At 43.8% G+C, this 21,786-nt stretch overlaps 1 protein-coding gene across 2 annotated transcripts in view; it reads left to right on the top strand.

Moving 5' to 3' along the window:
* Positions 1–4,382: 4,382 nt before the first annotated feature.
* Positions 4,383–21,786, top strand: part of adcy9b (adenylate cyclase 9b) — a 31,499-nt gene continuing 14,095 nt past the window's right edge. For both annotated transcript variants that reach the window (XM_076753179.1, XM_076753180.1), the window contains exon 1: positions 4,383–7,946. In XM_076753179.1, coding sequence (XP_076609294.1) covers positions 6,134–7,946 — 1,813 coding nt within the window. In that variant the 5' untranslated portion in view covers positions 4,383–6,133. The remainder of the gene's footprint in view (positions 7,947–21,786) is intronic.

Genomic DNA, 21,786 nt, shown 5'->3' on the forward strand with positions numbered 1-21,786 from the left:
AATGAGAACATGCCACTGATCACTGAGTTTTGTTGAAATACACACCCTCCTCTCTCCCTTGCACAATCACAGTGGACTGTCTGGGATTTGGGGTTTGGGGAAGTAATGATGTGAAGAAACGAAAGAAATGAAAATAAAAAAAGTAAGATCAAATAAAAATTGAAAATCCTGAGACTGAAAACAGTCAAATACCAGCTCCCTTGTATGTGAATAAAATGGGAAAAGTGGAAACAGGCGTTGTAAATTTGTGTTGTAAAACCTTGAGAATTGCATTGCAGAAAGTGAATTCCATAAGCTTCAGAAGCTTTTTGAAGTAGCCTTTTTGTGGGTGCTATAAAAAGCCATTGTGTTTGGGTATTCGCCCAATCCTCTGCTTTTGAGATAGATTAACATTAACATTGCATGCTAGACATCACATCTTATTTAACAGATGCATGGATTTCCTTCAAACATATTGTTTAAGTAATATTTCCTCATACAACTGACACCTGAACCAACCCTGCCATGCAACATATAAGGCCTTATTTTCTTAGTTTTATACGCTTGTCGGTCCTGGTTGTTGACAACCTGTGAAATAAGCACTGTGATGGAAGCAGAGGTCAGGGTTCAAGGGTCAGAGTCTTCAGAGCAGGGAGGGTGCATTCATTCTGCTTCACTTCTTAACTGATCTTACTGTTTCTGTTTGCGTCTATAAATTTGCCAGTCTTTGGCAGAAATTCAATACTGTGTTATGATTTTGTTTTTGTCCTTGAATGATAAGCTTGCCAGCTTTTTTAAGCTGAATGACCATAAAAATGACACGTGATGGATGTGTTTGGACTATAGCTGTCTTCAGCCATTTCTTCTGCAGGTTAGAAAGCTATTTATTGATTTTTCTGTGTACACTCTCCAAATGGGCATTGAAGGCTGTGTATGTGTACTGAACCATCCTGCAATACAATTTTACAAACCATCATGGCGAGATTATTATTCGCTTGCAAAAAGTGGGCTGGAGGTAAAGATGAAGTGGAGGACTCGTGAGTTGATCCCTGACCTCTGTGGAAAGAGAGAAGCCCCAGATAGGCTGCTAACCTTTATACCCACAATGGTTTGGCAGTCATACATGTCATAGGTGTGAGTTCTTATGTAAGCCTACCTCAGCGAATGGCATGGTCAAATTGCTTAAAATAGTTTGACATTTTGGGAAACAGACTTATTCCACATTGGAAAAAATCTCGGTAGGGCACAACACTCCACCTGGCCAAGAAACAGTCCAGCATGCAACCCCTCCTAAAACTGCAACGTGGTGCTTTTACACCGCAAATTAAATAAATGAGATATGATGTTCTAATTATGGAGCTTAGACGTGCAGGTAGGAGGACTTTGTTACCTTTGGACACACTCGGCTAACTGTTTCCCCCTGTTTCCAGTCTTAGCTAAGCTAAGCTAACCAGCTGCTGGCTCCAGCTACTTATTTCCAAACATAAAAGTGGTATCAATATACCAAAATGTCAAACTATTGAGTCCTGAATCACAAGGTAAGTGGTAATAACAAGAGCTCCAGAAAACACCAATTTAAATCATGGACACTTCCAGTGTCCTCTCTGTCCTCCCTCACTAATTCCATTGTGAAGAGTGTTTTCCCTGCTAAAACCTGAAGCATGATAAAGAAAGAAAAGAAAGCTAACAAGATGAATCTCACATATGCTTCATTTTCTGTTTTGGCTTTGAGTGTGAGTGCTCCACTGGATGTGTTTAGTATGTTTACACTGCAGATCCAGAACATGCCCACTAGAGAGTGCTGTGTAAAAGTGTAAAAAGTTATACAGACCACTAACTCATCAAGGCAACAGCTTGTAGTGGGGTTCTAGCATCATTAATGATGTTGTGTGGTTGTGCTTTTGGTATATTTTGGAATTAGTTATCTTAATTTATCTCTCAGTTAGATCTGGAATGGATGTGTGCCCCAGTATAGTTTTCACTTCACTTTTTTTTTTTTGTTGTTTTGGTATAAAATTTAAATTAATCATGGCCCAGTTTTGGAAACTTGATCATCAAGAATAAAGATTTCTGACTGAATAGGTAGTGAAACATTGTGGTTATTTTGATGACATCATCAATCCTGAGTCAGGGAGACTCAAACAAGAAAATGAAGAGACTAAAACTTGTACTATCACAGCTCTGCCCACTTTCATGTCCCGGTCTCTTTTCTCTCTGTTACACCTTGTTGTAAAAAGTCTGAACACTCTGATGGTCCAGTCTCTCACTTTTGGGTTTGACAGGATGGTTTTATCCTGCAGCTGCAATGCACCAGCAGTTTGTCGTGACTGGAATTGGGGAGGTGTGTGTTTGTGTGTGTGTGTGTGTGTGTGTGTGTGTGTGTGTGTGTGTGTGTGTGTGTGTGTGTGTGTGTGTGTGGGTGTGTGTGGTGGATGGAGTGTGTACATTTTTTGGGTGTGAGTGAATGCTTTGGAAATCTGCTCTAGTTTTGATATGTGTACCAATATTCCCCTGTGAACACTGACTTGAACGCATGTGTTTCTCTGAGTGTATTTCCGCTCCTCCACAAACACTATTTTGAATCGACTCTGAAGAGACTAACTTGCAAATGGAAATTAGCCTTTAATGCTCGTAAGACACTCAAAGACAAAGCCAACGGCCATTAAACGATATCTAAACACGGCGCCTGTGTGAGCTTCATGATCTAAACAGTTCTTCAAAATGAATTTTGATTGTAAAGATCAGATATTTGCAACAAACGAGATTATAATATAATAAGCACACAGCAAACACGTACATTAAATACTACAGTGTGTCTTGTTCCATGTAAATGATTTGTGTTTTTAGACTTTTTATAATCATATGCCAATATGAGTGAGAATGGCCCCGAAAAACTCATCACTGTACCTAACACACTGATCTAAATGTGGTGGACATCATTTCATTCCTCTCATAACCAACATGTTTTTGTTGTTCCCCAACACAGCGGATTGCAGGAAGGTGTGCCTCCGGGGACCCTCTCAATATAGGATATTGTTCAACTGTGAAGCCACTGACTACAGATGGCTGCCGTTAGTTCTCTCAGGCTACTGAAAAGAGAATAAAGGATATCTCCAGTTGGATTATAATGTGTCATCCATGAAAAGTTGCTGTTGTTATCATCTGGAGCGTGTTAAAGTTTTGCAGTGAGCAATATTTAATCTGCCTTTATGTGCTGACTTCATTAATTGTCTATTTTCATCCCTCATAATAACCTCAATAAAAATTCCCATCACATTTAGAGTGAATGATTAGAGCAGATTTGTGACCTGGCATTTCAGAGTAGTCTTCACTAAAATATATTACATTCCCTTTTCCTCCAAGGAGCACTCTCCATTTTTCTTTTGCTGCTATCACCAAGGCAGATTTTTACACCCATATACAATAAAGCAGAGTTTATTCTAAATGTGAAGGGTACAGTGGTGGAAAAGACAAGGAGGTGGAGGGGCTCCATCGGTGAACTGAAGGATAGGATGCGCTAAATGCGGTCAAAAAAAAAAAAAAAAAAAAAAGAGACGTCCCCACCCCACCCCAAACACGTGCTCGTTACCCTTCAGTCTTTTTCGTTACCGAGTGCGTGCACGTACCTCGGCTGCACCCCTCCCATCACCAGCTAACCCTGCTTCTCCTCCCCTCTGCTCTCCAAACACAGACGGCAGCGTCAAGGCAACGTCAACCACCAAAACGGAAGCACTTTGACGTTTTTTCAAAATACTCGAACTTTGCGTTTCTTGAATCACTTAGTGTTGACTTAAGGCTTACATTTTTGAAGCCTTTAGAGGCATATGTTCCACACATGAAGAAGAACTTGATAATATACATGTCTGATACAGATGTAACATCATACAGTCTGGGTGTTAATTTTGTGCCTCATATGCAGCAGGTGAAATATTTTTCATCCTGCTGGACAGACAGAATCTTTTTTTGTGAAGAATCTGCAGATTACTTCAAAACAGTGGCAAGTGTTAGCAAGCAGGTTTATGATAAGATAAAGTGATCCTGAGCTTAGGTGTGCAATCAAAACAAAGCTTTTAGGAATGAAGTTTTAATGAGAGGCACAAATAGGGCAATGATTAGTGTGTGCTGTAGTCTTCCTAAATTTGGCATGCTTGGCATAGTAGATTATAGATCTGAATATCTTACTTGCTGTACGTTAGAAGACAAATAATACATAAACTGATCATGTCTTTAGTTTCATTTTAAAGATGTATTATGTTACTCACTAAATGCAGGCTACTAATGTGCAGTTTATTAGTCCTTTAACGCGCACGGGGTTTTATTTTGAAAGAAAAAGGCGGAAATGTTCTGGCATGCTTCACACTCACTCACACACACACAGAGACACACATACACACACATTTCTCGCGGCTGGACGGCTGACAGCACACAGAAGATGGTGGCGGCTGCGGCCACTGCGTTGCCCACCGCGCCTGGATAGCGCAAACAGCATTTAATGCAGGTGTCGACGCTGCTGTCGCGCACAGATAATGGTCAGATAACGGAGATCAGACAATCTCATCTCTCTGTGGACGGCGCAGGGAATGGAAAGGCTGGACGATGCAGAAGCCTTAATCCATCATATTTGTCTTGGATGAAAGGGGAGTGAAGATATTCTCCTGTGTGTCCCATGCAATTCAATTAAAGTGGCTGGATCAAGGCGGCACTCTGCTCTGACCTGTGGGAGTGCTGGTGTGGGGGGCGTGGAGCGGAGGTGGGGACCTTTTAATTAGCCCGACTCTCTCCGGGCTTTCGTCGTCTAGCATTTAGGAGGGGGACCGAGCCGCCGTGGGCAAACTTTACTAGGACTGGACGACAGTTCTTGTAGTCTGCTCAAGGCTGCATTGTGTTTTCTCAGCTGCCCGGCTGACAGAATATGCAGCCAGGAACCGGCATGGTCAGGGCATCTGGACAATCTGGATATTTCTTTGGACGCACTATGACGATGAATTGGCGATATTTGGTGTGACTGTGGATACCAAAGCAATACCAACACTGAACCAAGACCGGCTGGTGCATAGCCTCGGAGGAGTGTGTTTATAGTCATTGACAGTTGAGCGCTTGCAAGAAAGACAAACCCCAAACAGTTTATCGGGTATTTTCTGCGCACCGCGTCTCATGCGTTCGTCTCCTGCAGACCCCCGCGCACACGGTCCCATTTGCGTGTGGAGACGCAGCGGTGGTGGAGACTCCGGAGGAGAAAGTCAGGAAAGGACGGGCTCTGTCCACGGAAATAGTCAAGATTAGGCCCTGCACCGGGGGCATGTGGTATAAATAAAAGCTCCGATGGCATTTTTTGCGCTCATGTTCCCGTTAACTGGAGTTGATGAGCGCCTTAAAATTAAAAGCTGGGCTTTTCGATCCAGACGGCAAACAGCAGATCTCGAGTCAAAGCAAACACTGCGGAGGATGTGTTTTGGATGAAGTTTTGCTCAGACCTGCAAACAAAGGTGGTGAAATTCAGGAGGCACCGCTGTAAAATGCCAGTGGAACAGAGGAGTGAGTGGATAAGCGGAAATGGGCATGCATCATTAACTCAAGCACACTGACTGCAGCGGCCTCTTCAAGAAAACACGCAAGAACACATTTTAACTGGATTTGTTCCTCCACATTCACTCATGCTTATGTGATCACAACTTCTCAAGGACACCTTTAAAACGATTTCTTCACTTCTTTGGTGTTTTCTTTTTCAACTTTTCCCATTACGCACACAGGTTTTGTAATTCTTTCCAATGAGTGAACCAGTGTGTAAGCAGCCGGGTTGACTTGAACTGGAACAGAGGAGGCAGCGAGTGAACCTTGCAGTCTGAAGTGCGTCAAAACAGACGGGAATGTAGAGGAATGCAGGGATTGACGTCAAGAGGGGCAATAATGAACTATTCAAAATCTGTGGAAGGTCTGCCGGTGTTTCTACAGCCACTACTCTGCTAACTGAGTGGAATTTTCTCTGAAAAGCTTTTTGTTTGTGCTCTCCTTTTTCCACTTTTAAGAGTAAGCAATCATTACGCAAGTTGTTGTACTGGGGGTCCATACTTTGCATTACTTCTTCTTCTACTTTGTCTTTTCGATAACTGGCCCTTCTGCATAGTCTTTGATTTGGGATAGATCGAACAGCAACATGGCGTCCCCCCAACATCAACAACTGCTGCCACACAACACAGAAGTGAGCTGTGACTCAAGTGGAGATGGAGGCGTCTCAGTGAGGATTGGCAGTAGTGTCAAGCACAAGCACGGAGGCGGGCCACTGGGTTCAATCGGAGGAGGCTTCATTGGGGGATCCAAGCACTGTAAGTACAGCATCTCCTCCAGCTGCAGCTCCGGAGAGTCTGGAGTCAGGAGGCCAGTGGTAAAGGGCTTTCGCACGCAGAAGAAGATGCCTCAGCTTTTCGAGAGATCCGCTGGTCATTTCTGGGACCCGAAGTTTGACTCTTCGATCCTGGAGGAGGCCTGTAGGGAACGGTGTTTCCCTCAGACCCAGCGGCGCTTCCGTTACGTGCTCTTTTACCTGGTTGCCGTGGCCTTCCTCTGGGGATTGTATTTTGTTGCCAACCCCTCCCGCTGTGACAGGACTGCCTTTCTCCTTCCCACTGCGTCCTTCCTGCTTTTCTGCCTCCTTCTCTTCCTCTTAACTTTTACTAAGCTCTACTCTCGCTGCTACAACCAAGCATCTCTGCTGCTCATCATTGTAACCTTCATCCTTACCCTGGCCCCACAGATCCAGACATCAGGCTTCAGGAACCAGGAGACTCCCACTCCTGCACTTGATATGGAAGAGTTCAGTGGCATGGGACCCACATATAACCTGTCCTATGACAAGCTTGTGGGAGATACCACCTGGTCCCCCTGTCTTTCTCCCGTAGGCACCTTCTCCCTGTGCATCGAGGTTCTTCTGTTGCTATACAGTGTTCTCCATGTTCGCCTCTACGCTTCTGTCCTGCTCGGGTTTCTCTACTCTGTCTTTTTTGAGAGTTTGGGCTGGCTGCACCTGACACAGGCAGGGGATAATTGGACCTTATCCTCTCAGTCAGACTGGGACACGTTAACTTGGCTAGGTCCAGCCAAAGCTCTGCTCCACCTCTGTGCCCACGCCATTGGCATCCATCTATTCATCATGTCTGAGGTGCGGTCACGCAGCACCTTCCTTAAGGTGGGACAAGCCATCATGCATGGCAAAGATCTGGAGGTGGAGAAAGCCCTGAAGGAGCGAATGATCCACTCTGTCATGCCCAGAATCGTGGCTGATGAACTGATGAAGCAGGGCGATGAGGAGATAGGTGATAATTCTGTCAAACGATACTCCACCAGTGGTGCGGCGGCCGCCATCTCCAGCCCTAAAAACAATAAACGCAAGAAAACCTCTATCCCTCGAGGCCAGATCATCTTCAGACCCTTCAACATGAAGCGGATGGAGCCGGTCAGCATCCTCTTTGCAGATATTGTGGGCTTCACAAAAATGTCTGCCAACAAATCTGCTCATGCCCTTGTTGGCCTTCTCAATGATTTATTTGGGCGTTTTGATCGACTTTGTGAGCTCACTGGCTGTGAGAAGATCAGTACTCTAGGAGACTGTTACTACTGTGTGGCTGGTTGTCCTGAACCCAGACCAGATCATGCCTACTGCTGTGTGGAGATGGGCCTGGGCATGATTCAGGCTATTGAACAGTTCTGCCAGGAAAAGAGGGAGATGGTCAACATGAGGGTGGGTGTCCACACTGGCACCGTCCTCTGTGGTATCCTGGGCATGAAACGCTTCAAGTTTGATGTTTGGTCAAATGACGTCAACCTGGCCAACCTAATGGAGCAGCTGGGAGTGGCTGGGAAGGTCCACCTGTCACAGGCCACTGCCAACTTCCTGGATGACCGCTACCAGCATGAAGGCGGACAAGTCATTGAGAGAATAGGACAGAGTGTGGTGGCAGATCAGCTTAAAGGTAGGTGCTCTGTGAAAATGTCATAAATGATCATGCTAAGTAGAGATGCAGTAAGAGTTGCTGTTTTTTCCAGTGTTATTTCATGACTATAGCTCATTTTTATTTTTGCTTGGAGGAAAAAGGTTTGTATGCTCCTAAGAAGAATAATTTAACTTGAAGGTCAGCAGCCGTTTGCAAATTGGCTGCAACAGTGAGACTTATTTCTGCAATTACCCACAAACTTTTTTTCAGCCATTTTTAGGTGCTAAAGTTTATGTCCTGTAATGTCTCTCTCTGCCATCTCTAGAGGAGATGTCTACTTATGCCGGCATATCAGTTCAACCCCCAGGTGGCTCAAAACCATACCCGGGGAACATTTGCATTTGTCAAGGTCAACGCTGCAGTTTTAGCATCATGTATTTAACTTGGCACAGATGGGATGGCAAAGGTTTGAGTCTACGCCCTCTGTGTTTGGCATTATGTGACTGTATCACAGACGGACGCCATCTTCTTTCCCATACTCCCCTCCACCCTGTCTCTACCCACTCTTTGTTCTCTTGTTCAATTACATTGCCTTCCAGACGTCCTCAATGTGTCCTGTTCACTTAACCTCGCTCTGAACCCCACGGATTGCTTTACAATTTAATACAACTGTCGCCTTCCCTAATAGAGATTTGCCTGTAGCTTTATCTTCACCTCTCTATCTTGTCCTCTTTTCTGCTTGACCGCAGTTTTTATTTGATACATTCATGCAAATCGCCTCAGTGGAGCTAAATGTTGGCTTAATGGGTCTTTTTATCATTTAAGGCGTGCTGATCCATTATCATCCAGTGGAAGTGAAGTGACAGTGTCTGACTAAGGTATTGCAGCTGGTGTTCATCTGCCCTTTTGAATTAGCATTTCAGGTTTATTTTTGTTTCAGTACATGCTGAATGTGCTTCCTCGGTGGCTGCATGTCTGATTTTGTTCAGTGCATTGTAGGCGTGGGCTGGTAATTCGCACAAATTTGCAATTCAAGTCTGCACATTAATAATTTGCACACATAAACTATGAAAAAGGTTTTATACCTGTTTATTTCCATTAGTTTGCCCTGGAAATCAGTGCTGTGACCAGTCAAGAAACAAGATTGAGCGGAGGTGCCTCTTGTTTACCAGCCCGCTGGAGTGATTTATGGGCCTGCGTTTTCCCCTCATCTGTCACATTAATGAGTGACTACCACTCTTGCTCTTTCTCCATTTTTTTTTTTACTGTGAGGATAAATGTGTTACCTACATTGTTACCACCCCCTCTTCCTCCTTCTCCTCTTTCTCCTCCACTCCTTCCTTGCCTCCATCATGCATTCAGCTCTCCTCCTGAGATTTATTGTCTCCTTCTACATCAGCTGTGCTAGTGAGAGAGCTGGCTGTCAGGAGAGAGTTGTTCTCCAGTGCTGTAAAATTCCCTCCACTGTCTGGCTCAGTCTGTGTTAATCACTTGGGTAACATTGCAGCCAGGCATGGATCCTGGCTGGGACTGGTCCCTGTGGCCTTACTCAGAAGTAAATTGCTCTGACCTAGGCACTGTGCAGCTGTCTTCTATGTAATTTTGATGTCCCTTTTGAGTTAGAGTGATGTCTCACATTCTCACTAATGGTTTTTGGCTCATGAGTGTTTTTGCAGTTCCACTGTAACTTCAGGCTGAAGCCAGAGGGTCAAGTTTTGTTGTCTCATCCTGTAGGTGGACGTGTTTGCAAGTTCGTACTGTCTTACTTAGAGCTTCCCAGTCTAATTATAAGCTATTTGTGGCTCATTGTTACTCATTGAGGTTCACATAAAGTACAGCCACTTGTGGTCAGTTGAGTGTTACAGCCGCATCCTGTTGGCTCATCAGCGCTGACCTGAGGCCTGTGGTTTTAGCAATAAATGGAAATGTAGTTCGGTTTACGTCCCACTGGGTGATAGTTGGCGTTTGAGGTTAAGTAGGACAATTTTGACCACATTACCGTTGGCTGTGGGGCTCTAGCTAATGCTTATTTTCATTACTACTTATTTTTGCCAATCATTGTTGAATTAATTTATTCATTGTTTAATCTACAGAATGTCAGACAGTAGTGAGAGAAGCCCACCGCAGTTTCCCAGAGTCAAAGACGACGCCTTCAAATTGCTTTTTTGTCCGACCAACAGTCCAAAACCAAAAAGATATTTTATTTACGAGAAGAAAGGAAGAGAGGAAAAACAGAGAAAAGCGGCAAAACCTCTCTTTTGTGAAACTGGGGCCGGTGAATATTTGGCATTTTCTTCATAGAATAATTTTACAGATGTAATCGATATGAAATGTGTTAGTAAACTGTCTGTAGAATAATTATTTGATTATGTCATTTTCCTGATTAACTGATTTATCCATAAAATGCCCAAAACACACACCGGTTACAGTTTGCTCAAGCCCTGCGTGACATCTTCAAATATCCCAAAGTCCAAAATCCAAAGATATTTTTCTCATAAGATATTATAAAAAAAAGGAAAAAGGCAACAATCTTCACACTGGAGATGCTGGAACCAGTTTTTTTTTGTTACTATTTAAGAAAAAAAAAAAAATTAAGTGTTAAGCAATTATCCAAATGGTTGCAGATTGATTTTGTGTCAGTTGACTAATTGATTAAATTCCGCTCTCGTTTCTCAGTTCTAGATAGATTAATTAATTGAGAAGATAATCAACAGCATAATGGGGAAAAAAAATCTGAAACCACAGCGCAGGATGTACCGAGATTATCTGAACAGTGCAGCCCACAAGGCTCTCTTCTTCTTTGTGTGTTGTTTGTCTCTATGAGGGGCTGCACTTGAGGCCAGGCCTGGTTGTGTTTTCCTTACTGGAAATGGGAGCTATATTAGGCTCCGTTTCCCTGGAAAATACCTGTCTGTGCCCTGCCTTTGTACTTAATGCACAATGATGGCACCTGCCAGACTGTCAGTGTGGCCCTATTATCTTTCTGCTGATGGCCGCAGAGAGCCAGGGGTGGCTCTTCTCTCTTTCAAGCAGCATTTGTCTCCAGGGGAAATGAAATTGTTTGCGGGGTGTGTGTGTTTTGCAGTAAGAATGGAGTTATTAGAATCATGACCAGTTCAAATCTGTAACACAGCAGTACTATTATAGATTAACAACAGTGCATTATTTAGCAATTAGCAGCTAATGGCCAGATATTTCCCTTAGGAGTACGTAGAGACCAAAATGAAGCTAAAATGGAGTGAATGTTGGACTTACATTTCCAAATGGCCAGACACACAGCTCCCAAGTGAATGCTCATGTTGCCATGTAACTGCAGGATGTGTAAAAAAGAAACTATGTCAACTTAAAAAGTGATGATATGTCAATTTGGTCCTCACAACTTGTTTCCACTGCCCCCAAGTGCATAAACAAATCAGTTATTGCAGGTTTAAAAGTCTCTTTTTGTGTTTTAGAGTCTTCCTGCTCTGTATGCATCATCCGTCCTCGCTCCTGCTGTGAGTCTTTCGGGTTGTTGCTGTAACTCAGTTTGAATGCATAAGGAAATTAGAGAAATTACCCAAATGAACAGAAGTGGGTCCACTTTGATGATCTAAAGTGCACTGTCATTAATATGAGCCCATGACAGCTCTTTCGTAAACTGCACAACCCCACTAATGCTCATTATGTTTGGGATTCTCAGCCTCAAGGTAAGGCTTGTTCTCAGATTCACTCTGACCTTTTCTAACTTAACTGCTGAGTGAAGCTGTGCCGGGCAGCTGCGTACAGTATATCCCTTCCAGACCTGCTCTCGCCTCTCTTTGCCCTGCTGGAGATTTCTAATAAAGCAAGACTGGGTAATCTCCTTTGCTAAAGTGATTAATGTTCCCAATTCTCCATCATATCTTCCCACACTGGCCTGGTGTTATCCCGACCCCGAACACACCAGCCGCCTGCCAGCCAGCCGTTTTTATCACAGCGAATGACATTGATTGCCTATAATGAGGCTGTCATGGTTGTGGTTATTTATGATGAGGCAACATGAGAGGTTTTCATGACATATGGATATCAAAGAGAATCAACCAAGGCCAGGGCTTGTGCTGGCTATGAGACAGAAGATAATATGTATTCTGCTCCTTGATATTAATTTGTCCCAATTCCTTGTCCACCTGTAAGCCTTCAGAATAATAATTGATTAGCTACATTGGAATTGATTGCAGCACAGAGCAGAACTTAGCTGCAAATAGTCCCTGTAATGAATGTTCAGTGTCCCCTCACTGTGTCCCTTTTACTTCATGCAGATTTGGTAGATACACACATTCACACTTACTCCCTTATCCCCCTGAGTGCTATTCTATAGGGATATACTGTCAGTCAGCAAAGTACTGCATTTGCCTGAGGCTCAGTGGAGAACTTATAATGGCTGCTACCTGTGACCTTGGCTATGATAGATGAGGCTCGTTTTGAGGTTTCACTTAAAGAAGCAGGGATGGAGAAATGAAGGCGAGAGAGAACTCGACAGGGAAAGTAGACGAACTGCTCTTAACTGTGATTCTGCTGTCTGGGACTCAGAGCCTGGCAGCATAAACTATCTTAAGTTTCAAATATAAGTTAAGGGGTTAATTTCGGAGCATTGCACAAAGCCTCTTCGGCTGTCTGATTCTTTCAAGGTACTCGACAGTGGTAGCTTCTCCTAAATGGACAACAAAGAGAACACAAAAAGAAATAGAAAGCCAAACTGGACAGAAGATGAAAATGTTTTCCCCTTGAAGGAGATGTGAAGCGCAAGTTTATAATCCACATAAACGTAACTCAGCCGTAACAAAGACCAAATACTGAAGACTTGTTTTCATGGAAAGCCTTTCTTACTATTTTTGCTAGGAGAAAGCCAAACATTGACGGGAATCAACCTAAACTGATGAGTTTCAATAAAACAGTGTAGCTAAATATAGTAGACAGAGTTATGTTGATATTTGGCTATTTAAATCTATAATCCTTTAACAAGTTGTGCATTGCTCATAGTGTCCAGTGGGTTTTCCCTGTTCTATAAAAAATACCTCTTGGTTTCTACTCCCTCTCTTCAGTCACTTTAAATTCAGCCATTGTCTTATGTTCCACAAATTGTTTCACTTTTAAGAGACTGCTATGGGTCCCTTAAACCTTTCTGAGGAAAGTGGTTACTGAGGACCTTCCAGCAGCACATGAGGGAATACTTAAGTAGCTCAGGGCAAACACTTCAGGATCCCTTACAACATCCGAAGGAAATCCTTACAGTGATTTTATGCAACTCATAACTCACTTTTTTTCTAAGGCATCCTCAGCCTAAGTAGTTTTATGCAACCGGGCACAGAACTGCTGCAGCGTTGCCTAACCACCACTTCATTAAGCCACCATGTAACTGGACCTCAGCATTGAGCTCTGGTGTGAATCTCAGGCAGAGAAAGGGAGGCTGTAGACATTTAAGCTTCTGGATTTCACACCTTAAGTGCTGTGTGTGTGTGTGTGTGTGTGTGTGTGTGTGTGTGTGTGTGTGTGTGTGTGTGTGTGTGCTTGTGTGCTGTCAGTCTACACACTTGACAAAAAGTTAAACGGATTGGCTCCTTCACCCTAATATATACACAGCTGTCTTCTCCCCCTGCCAGCAATCAAAATACCTGGCATAATGTTCGTCTAGACTCTCGAGTCCAAATCAGTATGCATACACAGCATTCAGTCCTACTGTAGAAAGATGGGGCGGGGGGGTTGACAGTGTAGTGAAGGGCTCTGAGTGGAGTGGCTTAGTGCCAGGAGGGGTTAAGGAAGGGTTGACATAGAGCTAGAATATGGTTTGGCTGTTGGGATGGTTTAGAAAACCAGTGGTGAACATCCCAGGATTACTATGGCACAGCATGCTGTCTTCTGTAGCGGCCCACTCATTTTAAGCCTGAGAGGTTAACGTGACTCCTTAGAGGCTGCCTGGGGAACGAAACAGCCAGGGGGACTCTTAAGCTGCTATATTGTATTGCAGTGACCGACCCCTGCCTAGAACACCTTAGCGCTGAATGCTAGAAAACAGCTCTGCCAACAGAGTAATGGCATAATACATCACACTGCATTGTACAGTATCGCACTGTACTGCGTATTATGGTTCAGCACAGCATGGCATTGTAGCCTGCAGCAATGCAATCTCACCATTAATCATCCTTGGCCTTATCGTACAGACTAAATCTGCAGAGCCTCAGGATCCCTTGTCATGCTCTGCAAACATGGGGCCATTGTGGCAAGGTTATAGAAGGTCTATGACGTGGTGATTAGCTGGATTTTATAGCAGCAGTCATTTAGGGTATCTGCTGTGTCATACCATTACTCAGCAGGATTGAACTACCTGTACCTGTTCAGGGGGACTATATAGCAGGGGTATTGCTTGCGGCTTCGACCCAGCAAGCAATAAAAGATTTGTACTTGGAGTGTAATGAGTTTCTTGATCAAGAGCAGAATTATTCCAAAGCGCTGCTATCTGCACGGCCCAGTGAGCTTTCTATTGAACTGATACTGTCGGAGATTTTCCTCTGAACATCTATGGTATTGTGTTGTGCTCCACTTAATCCTGACAAGTGTCAGCAGACCTGGAAGACCTCCCAGTCCCCCTATAGGGGACATGTGTCCTATTGGCTCAGCAGTGAAGTGTCGTGCTTCTATCTACTCTGACAGCGATGACCCTGGGCGAGGTGGATGAGAGAGCCTGATATCAGCGCCACCACTGTCTGCCTGATAAGGAGCCACACATGCGAGCGGCAGACGCGGCGGAGCCTGTACGAACAAACACAGCACATGTAGCGTGTGGAGTAGGACACGCTACACGCCGTGCTGTCTACACACTGTTTCACTTTGCCCCGCAGCCTCTTACCTTTTTAATTCAGTAAGTTAAGCAAGCACAGCAAATCAATATCAATGACTGTGCAGACAAAGGATAATGTTCAGGTGACCTCTTAGCAGTTGTGGGATGGAGGTATTCTCCATGCATTTTGATGCTGCTTGCAAAACGGTGTTTTACAAAGCCACCAGCACTGCAGTAGAATTGGCGCCAGTTGATAATATGATATTGTGATTAGATATCATTTTTGCAACATTATGATACTGTAGTCTCATAGTTTTGTGGTATTGTAGTGAACGTACCGTAGGAAAAAAAAAAAAAGCTTTGGTTTGAGTTATCAGTATGTTGTTATATCATTGTATCAGCATGTTTGATTTGGTAGACCTTGCTCTAAGTGTTAGAAAAGACCTGTCGCAACCTTTACAATCTTTTAACACAAATAACCTGTCCATTTATTATCCCCAGCGCATCTGGCATGCTGAAATGGGAGAGTAATGTGCTTTGACGTTTCGCATTTCAGCTGCTCCATTAGCTACCATTAAACTGGTGCAGGTGAGCTAATGATGTGCAGCCATGCATTGCGCTGTTGTGTGGAGGTGGTCACATGACAGATGTTTCCTTTCTTGCATAATCAGCGCATAACTCATGGAGGTTATGAGTAATGGAGGATGGAGTGAGTATTGATCTGCAGGACAGTATACGTAATGTCTTAGTTATGGGTTACTACACTACTTTTCCTGGTGGTATTTGTATTTATCAGGCTCCTGATTAGAGGGACCTTGCAAATATGATTATTTTCCACTACTTCAATGTCAGAGCTACAGTAATATCGTGCAATCTTGATATGCTTCAGTATAATGTCAATATGCGTCAATGCAGCCGGAGTTTGTAAAGGAATCTTCTTTCTGCTCCCCGCGTCATTGCATACAGCCGGCCAGTGTGTTGCCAAACACTGTAGAGATTTCACATATGGAAATGTGCTAAGAGGATCTGCTTGTATATCTTCTTGCAAACATAACTTCTTTCCTGTAGACTGAGAAAGAAGAGAATCAGGCAAAGCAGAAAAGAGGGAAGTGTTGGCAATAAAGGGATTACAAAGACAGAAAGATGGAGAGAGTTACCCCCTTCAGGTTCCTCCTGTTCCACAGTCAAAACACCAGCCTCAGCATAACACATGGGAAAGGATGTTTCCCATCTGCAACACACACACACACACACACACACACACACACACACACACACACACACACACACACACACTTCCACACTTACTCCAGCACTGCACCCTGGACCCGCCAAGGCGAATTGCCATGGCAACGGGCTATTGAAAGGGCCGAGGGTCAGTTTGAAACTGGAGGCTCTTTTTAGAGGGAAGAACTGGCGGTCTGACCGGGAGAAAGGGGCCAAATTGACTTTATTCAGCTGAAGTTGAGTCTGTCGTATTGTGGTAAAAAGCCAAGCGAAGGCCTATTTCTGTGAGAGCCCAGCAAGGATAAACGGAACACGTGCAGAGATGCTTCGCTCTGAAGGACGCCTACACAGATACAAATTGCACACATTCTGCCTCTCAAAGATTTGTAAACCTTGAAAAAAAAAAAGTGAAGGAAATGTGAAAGCATCTCTGTGTGTCTGTTGCTGTCTCACTGTTCTTTTTTTTTTTTTTTTGTACTTGGATCTCTGGATGCGGTGTGAGTTGAGCTGCACATGGGGCTAAGCTTGTTCTCCTCGCCGCCGTGCAGATGCTTGGGTGATACATTGCTATCAGGAGTCACTGATGCATCCTAAGCTTTTCTCCTGTGTTATCAAGGGTACAGAAAAATGCCAGCACTCCTTCCAACAGACCCACACTAGCCTTTACTGGCAGTGACAGATGGAGCTCACTCTTGAGGTGACACACACACAGTAACCCCCACCCACTCTCCTGCATGCACACACTCACAGTCACTTTTTGCACTTCAGGCGCACTAAATGCAAACCCTGCGCATGCAGCCGCACCCTGTCTGTTTGTGGGCTGTAGTGACTCGTTAGTGTGCACAGCAGGAGAGTGTGTGTGTGTGTGTGTGTGTGTGTGTGTGTGTGTGTGTGTGTGTGTGTGTGTGTGTGTGTGTGTGTGTGATAAATGGCTGTGTGAATTATGAATGAGGGAAGATGACAGGGAGCCAGTCCACCCTGAAGCCTGCAGCTGCACTCAGCCTGCACGGATTGACGGTGCATGCTTGTGTGTGTGTGTATAATCTACAGTTAAAGTGTGTTTCCTCCTCCTTTGTGTATATTTGTGTCTCTTAGAAATGCATGCCTATTATTTGCAAACGCAGGCCGTGAAATTAATTTAGTTGAGTATCTGGGGGCAGTTTTAGCTCTTTTTAAGAATGCCTGTCTCTTACCCACTAGTTTCTGTGGCTTTTATAGAGTATAGCAAGACTTTTATGTGAAGTCATTTTCTTTGGTTCATTTCTGACTCCTCTATTCTTGCTCTTCTCCTATTCGTTTTCCTATTATATGTTCAGCACCCATATTTCTGTTACATGTGCACGGATCTAAAGCTACTAATCTTTCATCTTCAGCAATCTTCCTTGACCCTTGCGGTTTTTAGTCATTTTACACAAAGTTGTTTTGAGAAAGGCTCAATTAATGCCTAAGTGTATTGACCTCAAAAATTTTATGCATTATCTGGCATTTCTCTACTGGAATTTCTGCCCTAATGTAAAGCTGGTGTAGCTGGTTCCTCTCTCGCATGAATTGAGCTCCTGAAACTCAGCTCCCTCCATTGGCTTCAGTGTGGGATGTCTCTCTTGTGTCCCCTCCAGCTGTCAACTGCGCCTCCATCCACAGACTTTAGAGCCCCAGGAATCCCCCGTGCTGTCAATTGCTGACTTACTGCGAGTATTTATGTGTGTGCCTGCGTGTGTGTGTGTGTGTGTGCTAAATACCTTATATATTCCCAACAGAGGTTATTCCCCATCCTTTCATCACTTCCAATCTGTCTCCCTTTGTGTCACTTTTCCTTTCTGCCTTCCTGTCTGCTTTTTTTCCTGTTTCTCCACCCTCCATCATGCTGCTGTCTCATTCTGAAACTGTTGAGTGGGAGTGCTGCCTCCGCTGTTTATGAAATGACACCTCCATCAACAAACATTACAGCACTGCTTATCTTAACAGGTTGCATATCAAATTGTTTCCGGCCATGCTTTCTGTGCTTGACCGTTAATGAACCTGTCAATTCTGCTCTTTAAGCAGATGAGGGTCAACAGCGCATCAGCATACATCCAGCTTGTGTCTCTGTCTTAGGGGGAATATGATTCAAGGCTTTCTGTGGTGGAGGCTGAGTTTATACTTAGCAACCTCATTTACTCCTGCTGTATCATTGGCCTGCTTTAGATAAAGAGTCCTCAGGGAGTGGCACATTTTCATCATCAACCCCCAGTGAAGATGCTATTAGTCAAAATGTTGAGTAAGCAAAGCCTGTGGTACTGAAGCAGAAGAGTGTGAGCGGGAGGGAGATGTTTGTGTTGGCTGTTTGCTTTGATCATTTACCCAGAGCCACAAACTCAGTCACTGTTAAATCGATATGGGGAGCACTGCTCATAGCAGCAGGTCAATAGTGTGTCAGGTGGAGATAATTCAGCATTTGATGAAATCGAATTTTGGTTAGAGGCTAGAATGTCACTGAAAATCTTTTTTTCTTTAAAAAATGTCTTTTTGTCTCAAGTGCTGAGCAGAAATTAATTAGAAATTGGGCCATTTTTGCTTTTGGTTTAAGATTAAGACAGCAGTCTGGAAAGGGGCTGATTTAATAATGTGATAATTATACATTTCTTCATGTAATGTCTTTGTAAAAATTGTATTACAGAGCTACTGAAAGGATATGAGTGCATTGCAAAAAAAACAAGTACAGATGGGGAAGAATAAAAGTAGGGGGAATTGAATATACAGGAGCTGAGGAGAACATCATACAAGACGATCTTGTAGAAGTACATTTTTAGGAGAGATTTTAATCCTAATTTTAGTGCCCTGGGCTGGAAGTCTTCCTTTATGGGTAGAGAAAATCTATTTTAACGCTAAAAAAGCCATGCAAAAACTCACTGTATAATCTGAAACATGACGATTATCTTGGATGTTTTGGAGGCAGATAACAGAAAAAGTACTTCCTGGAGTTTGGCGAGTCCTGCCTATCTTTTATTAAAACAAGTGAAAGACTGAATGAGGGTGATTTCATTTCTATTTTAAATGCAACGCAGATCACCACTCTGAAGAAAATTGCAGTTACTTCAAGAAAATCTTTGAAACACACTGAGCGGGAAACAAGTGAAGTGGGCAGATGTGCTGATGTGAATTGCATAAGGAGCCATATGGTCACCGGTAAGGGCGAGATGAAAAGAGGTTGCGGGCATTAGCATTCAGACGAGCATGCATGGGTGAAGGGTTTGAGAGAGGAGAGGAAGATGGTGTGAAAAAGACAAGCTGGAAAGTGAATCTAAGCCTTTGGGATGATGTCAACCGTGGCAAGTCTTCACAGAGAAGAGCCCTTAAAGCTCACGCGCTGATGAGGCAAACGGATATCAGCCCGGACACAGACAGACAGTGAGTTACAGTGATTGACAAAACAGGGGGAAAATACAGGCCACTGAGCAAAGGAGGGGTGGTGGTGGTGTGTTGGGGGGGGGTTAAAGATTTTGGAGGGATGTCAACTGTATCTCTCATTCTGCCAGCAGACCATGGCAGCCTGAGACTGTCAAGGATGGAGACACGGAATACAGAACGAGCGCCGAGTATATACAAGACAGACTCAGCCAAGCGAGCGTTTAAGACTTTGGAGAGATGTCAAGTGTTTCTATTGTCGTTTTGCACGATGGATTGAAGCCAGAGGGGAAAAAAAAAAAAAAAAAAAAAACACCGGCCAAATATAGAACTTTTGTTTTCCTGCCACCCCTGTTTACAGCGTTGTGGGACAGAAACAGAGGAAGGATATTGATAGATTTCGTTGATTGCAACGGGAAGAGAGAGAGCGAGCCCTCAGCATGGCTTGTTGTCCTGGGACAGTGTGTTTGTGTGTAAGCTGAGAAGTGCTCTGACGTAATTCACAGTTTAGAGACATGTTTTTGTCCCAAACCTGGAGAGCTGATGTGCTGAGAAAGCCCAGGTGGTCTGCAAAACTTGCTGTTTCTTTTTATGTACTCGGGCTTATATAACTTGTACCAAGAGGTCACTGTGGGTTATCTGGAGTCTCTGAGTGTTTGTGAAAAACTGTATTAGTTTAGCTGTGCTTCAGTGAGCTTGACGTGTACAAAGTAGGCACAGCTTTATTGTATCCAGGCTATACCACCAAATACCAATGTTTTGTGCTACTTGACTTTCTCAAAATTAAACAACTGTTTGCAGTCTTCCCCACTTCAACAGCATATTGTAGAACTTATACAACTATACAACTTTTTTCGCTTGAGCCCTTCTAAACCACAACAGTGACCAGTTCAGCCGAAGACTTTTTTCCCCAATTTGTTTTATAGAATACTTTTTTGGCATCCCAAATAGGTAAGATATACTTAACAATAGATCAGCTGATATAAGTCTTAAGTCTTAGGCTGGGGAACTGCTGCACTAAAGGACCTAATGAACAAGCAGCAAACATGTGCAATAACTCGGAAAAGGAAGCAGGAACACTTAATGATATGGAAACCTGAAACAATGTGTCTTCTTCAAAGCCCAGAAGAAGACTCATGAATAAATATGCTACATATCCATCAGTGTGGAGCAGAAGTGTTGCTATGTCATACTGTTATTCTTTCTTCTATTAAATGTAAGGCAATGTTGCATAGACAAAATCAGCAGACCTTTTTTTTTTTTTTTTTTTGGCTAAACTAATGAATAAAAACTCCACAAAAATCCAAGTACCTCATCTCATGGCAAACCGAATATTTCCACAAAGCAGCACTGCTCATTGAATTGGCCACCAATAGCATGATACAACTGGAGACATTCAATGAATGACATCCTTAGTGGAAACAGAATATTAAAATCTCTTCAGGTTGGCAAATCTCTACTGTTTCATGGTATTGTTTTATCTCCTAGTCATCATCTGCTTTAAAACATTAGAGGCTTACTTCAGTGAAACATTGATAAAGTGTGTTGTTGGATGCCAGCCCAGTGCAAATGTAAACACTGATCAGCAATTTTGCTCATCGTGGAGTCATCCTCTCTATGCATGTAGTGAATGGAGCAAAGTGCAAAGCATCCTCTCCTCTAGATTATTCAGAAGGCGGACTGTTATTGATGAAGACTGTTGAAACATCTCCCCTTGACTTTCTCTGACAGAGGAGACAGCTCTAGTTTGACACTGCGAATAATTCTTCTCACCTTCTTACATGTCCTTGAATGCTTCAGAAGTAACCTGGGCCCAGCAGAAGTGTTCATCTGTACAAGGTCAGCACTCGCCCTCCCCCCACCCTCACCCGTTCTTGGCTCAGGAGACGCATGCAAACTCCCTGCCTCTCCTTTACTGTCAGAAATGACGGTGTGAGTCCCTCTGTGATTCCTTATGAAAAATGCATATATATGTGTCTTTCATGTTTTCTGACTGAATGGGTTCACTCACAGACAGCGCTCATAAAATTTTTCGTCCTACTACCACTACCAACCAACTCACAGTCTCTGCCTGTCCTCCTCTTCATCCTCAGTCCGCTCTTTGTCTACTTGAATCAAAATCTCTGCAATCTGTGCCTCTTATCTCTCCCTCTTCTCCTCTGTGAGCCATGCCGCAGTAATGAAGTCCTCCTTAAACAGCCTGTCGTAGTGGACAGGTCTCCTCCTGTTCCTCCTGCCCCCCAACAGGGACAGGATGTACAGTCTCTCCCAGGACAGGTACGCATTGGAGGGAGAAGGAGGGGGCTGCAGGCTGGTAGTGCCAACTGGCATGGAGCGCTGCTCAGTCCAGCAGTGCTAGTTTCTCTGTGCCACCTGCTCCACTGCCCTCCTGCTCCGATACCTGGCCCTGGAAGGCAAACCTGTCATTACCGGAAGATGTTTGTTTGTGTGTGCGTGCTGATCCAAGCATATCCG

This window comes from Chaetodon auriga, chromosome 16 (genome assembly GCF_051107435.1).
Source record: "Chaetodon auriga isolate fChaAug3 chromosome 16, fChaAug3.hap1, whole genome shotgun sequence".
NCBI lineage: Eukaryota > Metazoa > Chordata > Actinopteri > Chaetodontiformes > Chaetodontidae > Chaetodon > Chaetodon auriga.